Source organism: Eurypyga helias, unplaced genomic scaffold (assembly GCF_000690775.1).
Source record: "Eurypyga helias isolate BGI_N326 unplaced genomic scaffold, ASM69077v1 scaffold8652, whole genome shotgun sequence".
Classification (NCBI taxonomy): Eukaryota; Metazoa; Chordata; class Aves; order Eurypygiformes; family Eurypygidae; genus Eurypyga; species Eurypyga helias.
The window spans coordinates 3,023-11,642 of NW_010235281.1; the positions used below are offsets into that span (position 1 = coordinate 3,023).

Genomic DNA, 8,620 nt, shown 5'->3' on the forward strand with positions numbered 1-8,620 from the left:
TCCCTGCTGAGTCACCAGTCCAGACTGTTTCTGCAACCATTTCCCACCACTGAGTTCTATTTTCCTATCTTTCTTGAGCAGACCCGAAGGATGAGGGATGGGAGCTAGCTGGTGCAGTCCATCCTGCTGGTGCAGGGTAGACCATTTTAGGGGACCTGCCGTCGAGAAAGGCATGCTATTTTTGCTATCCCCCTGCTCCAAATTAAACACAGTTGGTTGCATGTGCTGCCTTCGTAGTGCTGTGACTCCCTGGGTAGTGGAACGGTGCAAATCCTTGCAGGTCCTGCTGCATTGCTGAGCTTTGTCTAGCTGAGAAATCGTTTTTACCACGTGCGCTATCTCAAGCATTGCCTGAGGCTTGTGCCCTGTTGCCAATGGCAGGTCACGGAAAGCCTGAGCCCGTGGGTACGCCTGGAGCATTTGCTATCAGTGTCTATGGTAGCTGAGCTGAACAAGCCCAAATCTCAGGCTCCAGGTTGCAGGCCTGAACTTGCCTCTGTTGTTGAGTTTCAGGTTGGCAGCTGTAGCTTCAACCCGCTCTTGCTGCAAACAAGGGCATGCCATAAAGTGCCAGGGTGACCTGTGGTTGCATTGAGGCTTCGGGGGGCAGCTGATCCTGCCAAGAGCTCAAAATGTGTCCCTTATGCTTGAGCTCTTCACTTGGCCAGGTTTTGGGGAAAAAACGTATCACAGATTGATAGGCTGGAATAGCAAGCGTGGCTGTGGCCAGATGCGGTGTGTCTGGTGTGTGCCGTGTGTCGGAGGTGGGGACCACCAAGCACCCCTAACTAAGGTGTGCTTTTCCCTTGCAGCTCACACGCTCATCTGCTTTTCGTGCTCGGATGCATCCTCCAACTGGGCCTGCCTGAAGCCTGTCAAGTGCGGGGAGAATGAAAACCACTGCGTGACGACGTATGTCGGAATGGGAATCGGTGAGTGGTGACAGGCCCTTCTCCTGCCCCTCTTGGCTGCTCTCCTGGGTCACCTGCTGAGCTGCAGGAAGGTTTTCCTTCCTTTGGCTGGGAGTAGGGGAAAGTGCTTTGCAGGCGACTGTCAAGACCATCTCAAGGGAATTTTTACAAGGCACATGCTACCAGACAGAGTCACGTCAAAGCCCACATGTCTGCACCAACGCTGGGAGTCCAAAGGGAATTTTGGTGTGGGGGTGGGCAGGTTGCTGATGAATAAATGCGAGAGTGGAGGATACTGCAGGCTTCCTTTGTAGGAAAGCTCCAGGGTTGCCCTTCCTGCTTTTGACCAGTGTTTGGGTGGTTCATCACTGAGTCCCACTGTTTCTTCGCTCTCTGTGAATGAGGTGGGGTTGCCAGGAAGGGAGATTTGCAAGTTTCCTCCTGAAGAGCCACAAGAGATCTAGGGGGTGTCTGTGCTTCTCAGTTGCTGCTTCCAGGGAATCAAGCTGCTTTGGCAGGTGTCCTGGCACCGTTGCAGAGACCAGAGCCCAGCCTAGCTTGCCTTTCTCTCCCTTGCAGGAGGGAGGGGTGTTGCATGCCCAAGTTGCATGATCCGCAGCGTGGGCAGGTCGTGCATGCACAAACGGAGGCCGTGAGCTTTTACAAACCTGTCTTAGCACAATGCTAATGGTTTCCTATTTCCTGCTGCTAAATGTGTGCTGTGCCTCTCTCACAGCCGATGCTCAAAACAGCCTTCCCTCATGAGTCCCTCCCTGGTGCTCTGTATGCCCCGTGCTGCCTGTCTCGCTTGAAAAGTCTCAGGGTCAAGCTCGAGTGGGATTTTTGAGATTCTCCACTGGAGCTGTAGCAGTCAAATTTTGGCCAGCAACCTGGAAGGAGTGTCCCTCGGTTGTGGCACAGTCTCTAGGGTCTGTGTGGGAGGTTATGCTGGGTGTTCCTTCAGATGTGTGGGCTGGCTGAGATGACTGTCGTAGCCTGACGCCGAGAAGCACTTCATCCTCTCCATGACACCTGTGACGCATTGGCTATTTCATTACTGTTATTTCCTTTGCAGAACAGGTGATCAGAAAGCTGAGAAACATTCTAAACCCATTTCCTTTTTGCTTTTCTTCCTCTTCTCCTGCCCCAACCTACATTCAGGCAGCAAATCTGGCCAGTCCATCTCCAAAGGATGCTCTCCCATTTGCCCCAGCGCCGGGATTAACCTTGGCATAGCAGCTGTCTCGGTTTACTGCTGCGACTCCTTCCTCTGCAACATCAGCGGCTCCAGCAGCGTGAAAGCCAGCTACGCGGTCCTGGCCTTGGGGGTCCTCGTTAGCTTCATCTATGTCCTCAGGGCTCGCGAATGATGGGGGTGGCCAAGGAAGACCCGTCTTCCGCAGGCCATCACAGGTCTCAGTAGCCAGTATCCTCTCTGTTGCTGTCTGCAAGGAGATCTTCTACTTCTCAGCAGGCTTCCAAGGTGGTTGTTTCCCAGACTTTATGATCTTCCAGCACTGGAGACCTGGGCGGTTTGGCCAAGCTGTTCTCCTCCTTCCGTGGACATACCCCACTGCACTACTCACACCTCCTTGGCAAAGGTGGATCGTTTTGGAAGGGTTTCTGCTTTTATATCTAATATCTTCCCCGCTCGTTTTTAAGGTTGATTAAAACAAAGCTGGGACTCGTTCAGAACCGTTTAACCCCAGATACTACCCGGTCAGGTGTTCAGACGTTCCTGCCTCTTGTCTCCGTGGAGGTGCCTGGCACTGGCGTGCCCCCAGCACATGGGTGGGCCAGGCACCGGGAATGCAAGACCCAAAGGGACACACATTCCTGGCCCCTGCAGCTGCAATCTCTTTTTATAAAATGGTGTCGTTTCAGACTTATGACGTGTACCTTGTCCCTCCGAGCTCTGTAAGTGCCAGACCTGAATAAACATGCTCCTGTTGTTACCTGAGATGGGACGTGTGCTGTGTGTGTTTCCTTGCTGCAGACAGAGAGATTAGAAATGCTCTTAGAAGAAACCCAAATATGCCTGGCATGAGGGCCTCTTCCCCTCTCAAGCAGCTTTTGAGTGCTTCATCTCAGCATTCCTTCCAGAGCAGCAAGTCCATCTTCTCCCTGTCCCAGTCCTTTTTGATCCCTGGGACAGCTTGTTTCACCGCTCCTGAGAATCGCTTTTTCCAGGTGCATTTTAGTGAAAGGTGTTGGTTGCTGGGGTCTGAGTCAACCACATTACTCCTAAGAGAGCAAGTGCACTGGCAACAGGACCTCTGAAAATCAGTCTGCATATTACAAAGACTTGGTGCCTCGATTTCCCCACTTTGGACTTATGATGGTGATAGACAATAACATCGATAACTAAATGATCCAGGGCAACAGGTCTGTTTGCGAAATTTAGTGAAGTCAGAGGCAAAGGTATCAATACTCAGATCATTAGGTTCAACCTGTTATCCCTGATGGTGCACGTGGACTGCAGAAGGTGACTTCACCACCCAACCTGACACTCCTGCTGTCTCTCAGGATCTTCCCAGGTCTTTCGGCAGCATCACTTCTGGAAATCCTCGGCTGTCCCATGAGAAATGTGTCCTCCTGCCACCTCTGCATTGTGCTGGTTTCCTACCTGCTTTACTTACCCGTGGACCTGCTAGACACAAAACAAGCCAAAATTGAGCTGTCAGGTGAAAGCTTGCTGACACTTCCACTGATTGATGGGAGGTGCATTGGGCTGTTTTTTCTCTCCTAGCAGCAAAAATCAGGTGTTGCACTGGCATTCTTTAGCCATGCCCTCCTTGTACATGGTTCTCCTGTTTTGTGTCAAAAAACAAACAAAAACCTCTCAAGCTGCTCAGTTATACCTCTGTCCCCACTTAAAATAGTGATGAACAGCAGCTTTTAAGAGATGTGTGCAGATGTGTAGAAATATTTGCAACAAAAGTGGTTACATTTTTTTTTTCCTTCTTTTCCCCATCTTTTAATTAAAATGACACAGATGCTAATGACAACCTTTACAACAGGAGGGACTTGTCATCGTGACGTGACCCACAATTAGGTGACGGGTTTGGTAAGAATGTACCATGTTTGCTCCATTGTCTCATTGGGTCTGAGATGTGCCTTCCTCTGGTTAATCCATCCTCTCTCGCCTGCTGGGACCTCCCCTGTGACGGCAGGGTGAGCTGTGAACCTCTGCTATGTGCATGCAGCACAAGGAAAATTGGGGAAAAAATTACTAGAAATGGGGCAAATATTCCCTAGCTTCCCTGTGCCTGAGTCTTCCTCCCAAGAGATTTTTAGCAGCCTTGTTTGCAGGGTTAATTTGTTCCTTGTCACTTGCTGTGAGTCGTTGCTGCAGCCGCCATGGGATTGCTGCAGATCGGAGGGATGGAGATGCCCTAGGGTGAGATCAAGGCAGCACCCACATGCTCTACTTTGCAAGTGATGGAGCTGTAACTCTTTTCTAGTCAGCTGGTAATAGGGTGTCTTGGTTTTGGACTCACACCACCTCTGCTGTGAGCAAACAGCTAAACTTAAAAGCCGTCAGTATAGCTGTGTCCTAATGCCTGTTCATACCTTGAGAAGGCTCTTGAGGATGCCACACTAGACAATCCACTGGGATAAAGCTACGAGCACGGCTGTGAGACCTGGTTGCCTCCCCCAGTAGCCATCTCCTTCTATTGGCATTTCAGAGTTTGCTTGTGCCAAGGACTCGGTTATGCAAAGGAGCAAGGGCTGGCGGGAAGAGATTTCAGCGGGCTACTTACCCTATACAAATAACAAGTTATGTTAATGGTATTGCTAGGGGACAGGCTCTGAAGGTCATTTCACACGTGTTCTTGAGCCTATAGATGATGAACAGATTGCATATGGAAATACTTTCCTTTTTTTCAGTCTCTCTTTGTCTATCCTTCCTCACATTCCTGTAAACTTAGTAGAGAAGAGAAATTCAGTTTTTCCTTTCAAACACATCTGAGAAAGATCTCTTCAGTATATACATGTATATTTGAGAGACAGGGAGGGTATGACAGCTTGTCAAATGCAACAAATGTTATTCAACAGTTTAATCCTGGCCATCATATGATCGGTTCTGCCAACTCTCATGATTTCTGGTCCTGCTATAGATGTTTTTTAGCCCATAAATCCTCAGCACCAGAAATCATGTGAGAACCTCAGCTGTCGTAAAACCCAGGAATGCAAGGCCTGAAAATGTGCAACTATAGTAATTAAAAACATTAATAATAAGAAGAAAATAAGTAGCAAGAACACAGCATTTACGGAGTATTAAAACTGGTTTCTTGTTAAACCAAATGCCTGATTTTGGAACTTGAGGGCCATGGTGGGACAGCCCTTAAGTGCTTTGAATGTGTTTACTTGGACTGTGGAATTAGAGATCAAAGTCTCAGCAGAAAACTTGGATCTTGACCTTTTCTGACAAGACAGGAGGTTACAAGGGGAGGTAACTCTGGAGAGCATGAAATATCCCAGAACAGTTTTCACTGGAAAATGAGAAGAGCTTAAGTGAAATACCTGCCCAGTTTGGAGCATGCTAATGAGAAAATGGTTTCTGTACTTCCATCTTGGGAATGACAGCGTTTCAACTACGCCAACATCGCAAGGGCTCTCATTTTTGGGTATTGTCTGTACATGCTCAAAGCTTACTGTGGCACCAGCCCTTTCCGCTCAGGTCCTTTGGGTTTGCTGTTTGCCGAAAAGGAGGACTTGAAAACAAAGTTCTTCCAACTGTTTTTGAGATTCTTTTTGCAAAAGGGTAAAATTTCTCCTTCTAGAAAACACAAACCTGATGTGACTTCCTTGCATAAACAGCCAGAACAATTAAGGCCAGTTGCTTAATCATTACTCAAAGATTCCACATTGTTACTCAAATAATGTCCTTATTTGATGTTAATTCACTCTTGTTATGGGTTATTTGTAATGTCTTGCCTCCCAGAGACCTTACTGGCAACAAGGGTGGCCACTGTCCCACCACCCCTGTGGGAAGCCTGGTAGCCTTCGTCCAGGTGGCTGTGCATCCGTCTGGAATGAGGTAGAGGCATCCATGCTCTCCCATCTCCGGGAAGGGCACATGTGGTGCACATCTGGATGCCTGGAGGTTTAGGGCCCCTCGCTCCTGTGATTCCGGTGCTTTTGCACCCTGAAGCTGGGCTGTACTTCCGCTGTCATCTTCAGTGGTGAGATGCCGTGGTTCTCAGCTGTTTGGGATGATGATTTCCAACCAAAACAATACTAAGATGGCTCTAAATCCTTCCTTGATCCTGGAGGAGTTATTTTGCCCCTAGAAAGCTGCTGTCTGAGGCTCTTTAACTGGAATGGGGATTGACACACCCAATTTTTTGTTTTGGGAGTGTCCACAAGGCACAGAGAAGCGAAGCTCTGGCTCAGTCCTGCCATCTACTGGCTTTTGACAGATCTGGCAGAGATGCTTTGAAGCCCAGATCTCACAAATCAAAGAGGAACCGTTAAAACATGAAATCACGAGTAGGGAGCCAAGGGCGAGCTACATTTAACCAGATAATTGCATGCAAAGCAGAGAGTCAGAGGCAGCAGAGACAGATTGAATGTCTTAATTTATCCAGCTTTGTTCTGATAGTGTAAATTGAGAAACCAAAGGCTTAACAGGCTTCCCAGGTTCAACATTTTCTGAGGGAACACCTTTTTCCAGCCCAAACCCTACTGTCTCATCAAAACTGAAACACGTCGTGAAAATATAATAAGGTCACAAAGTGTTGGAGAAAAAACATTGACGCATTTTATTTCAGCTTTGCTGGATGATCTCATCTAACTGAGACGGTTACACTGAAATGTTGATTTTGCTAATACATATATGTGAGATTTGTAATTGTGTATTACTTCTATTGTAACAGAATAAGCAGAATAAAGAAACATCGTTTCCTTTAAATATATTAACCTAAGTATAAATGTAGTGTATGTTACATATTGTTTCTTATACTCTAATAAAAATATATGGAATTAATAAAAAAGGTACACTTGGAACAAAGCTTTTGGATGATTCTGCAGATTACAGATGTTACCTCTTGCTTTGTGTGAAAAGAAAGTATTTGGGTTGGATTCAAAGCCCAGGGTTGGAGGTAGCAGATTGGTCAAAAGGAGGAAAAACATGAGATTGAGCTTATAGACTATAGAGAGGGATAAATCCATACATGCCCTCTCAAGTCCGGCGGAGTCTCTTCCTGGTGATGGATAAAGATGGATAAAGAACAGGGATTGTCTTTGCCTTCAATAGCCATAGTCATAGATATCATTGACTTGCCCATGACCCTACTGGGAATGGAGATGGGGTTTGTCCTTTGAGCCTATGCTCGCTCTTAGTGGGGAGCACGGCTATTTTTGGCACAAAATGCCCCCTCTGTGGGTGTCCACAGGCAGCTGGTCCACTTCCTGAGCTGTCTGGGGCTGCAGTGCTGGCAGGGGCTGCTCTGGCTTCTCTCCTGCCTGTAGACAGTTGCTAACATGGACACATGGACATGGGGCTGGTTGGTCTGGAGACTCCCCTTTGCTCTCCTGAACTGGGGAGCAGCCATTCTGCTTTGCAAAGATGTGTCATTCTAATTTTTGTTTAAACCTTTATTCTTTTTTGGAGCGCAGTTGGATCCCATGGGAAGAAGGGTTATGTTCCCTGGGGAATGTAAGATAAATGCAGAATAACAGTGATGGGCTCTTAGGAATAGCCACAGGCTGTTTGAAACAAAGATGTAAAAATATCTTTCCTTTTCTTTGGATAACCCCAGCCTGGACTATCTTCTTCCTGGGAAAGGCTCCTCTCTGTTGCTCTCTCTCCTCGCAATCCATATTTTGCAACACCGTCTACAAGTGGTTTTGGGACAGGAGAGCACCGTCATTGACAGGGAGTATTTTCAGGACAGGAGGACACTGGACAGCTGCTGGGGACAAAAGAAACCAACCCCCAAGAGGCTTCACCTCTGTCCTGCCCAGTGTTCTTGTTCCATCTGTTCACATTGCCTCCCATGTCTCTGCTCCTGCTGATTGATGGGGACCTGTCTGTCTCTGGACAGGCCCAGGATGGAGTCTCCCACATTTCAGGTGGTCAGAAAGTTCAGGGAAATGGTGTAATCCCCAAACCTAAGAGGGGATACCGTTAATATTTTGACCCAGAGGTAATAGAGCTGTTTCCTTCATTAAGGTCCATATTTCCAGATGAGCCTTGTTAAGAGATGCAGAGATACCAAATGTCCTAAAGGATTTCTGGAAACTAACCAGCATGGGCTGTGTCCAGTATTTCTGTTTCAATTGGCTCTGCAGACGTTTCTCACTGGCATCCCAAGGTCATGTTGACATCTCAGGGTATGAGACACCATGTGCTCGCAAATGGGTCTGAAGTAGGAGAATTCCTGCCTCCCTGTCCTTGCTCTTTTCTGTCCCTCTGGTTATGACTCCACTCCAGACATGTCAAACACAGGTTTTAGAGGAAGGAGTAGTTCTAGGGCTGGAGAGGAGGCTGCAGAAAATGGGCTTGTTTGCTAGTTTTGACATGGAGGAATCAAGAAAAATGTGTAGGTAGAGAGTTCACAAGTGAAAATTTGAGTGGTGCTAAAGGAATCAAAAAAAGGCTGAATCAAGAGCCCTACTTTCCTGCTAGTGCTAACCCTCTCTACTCTCTTTCCTTCTGGTTCCTTTTCTCCCCAGGTCATGGGTATTGAAGTCCACATGGA

General features: G+C 47.6%; 1 protein-coding gene across 1 annotated transcript; it reads left to right on the forward strand.

Annotated features, from left to right (window-relative positions):
• Nucleotides 1-812: 812 nt before the first annotated feature.
• On the forward strand, nucleotides 813-2,281 carry LOC104502823 (lymphocyte antigen 6E; the record flags this gene model as incomplete). Its single annotated transcript, XM_010146687.1, has 2 exons — nucleotides 813-932; nucleotides 2,073-2,281. Coding segments are annotated over 2 exons (329 nt in total), but the record flags the coding sequence as incomplete, so codon positions are not given.
• Nucleotides 2,282-8,620: the final 6,339 nt, after the last annotated feature.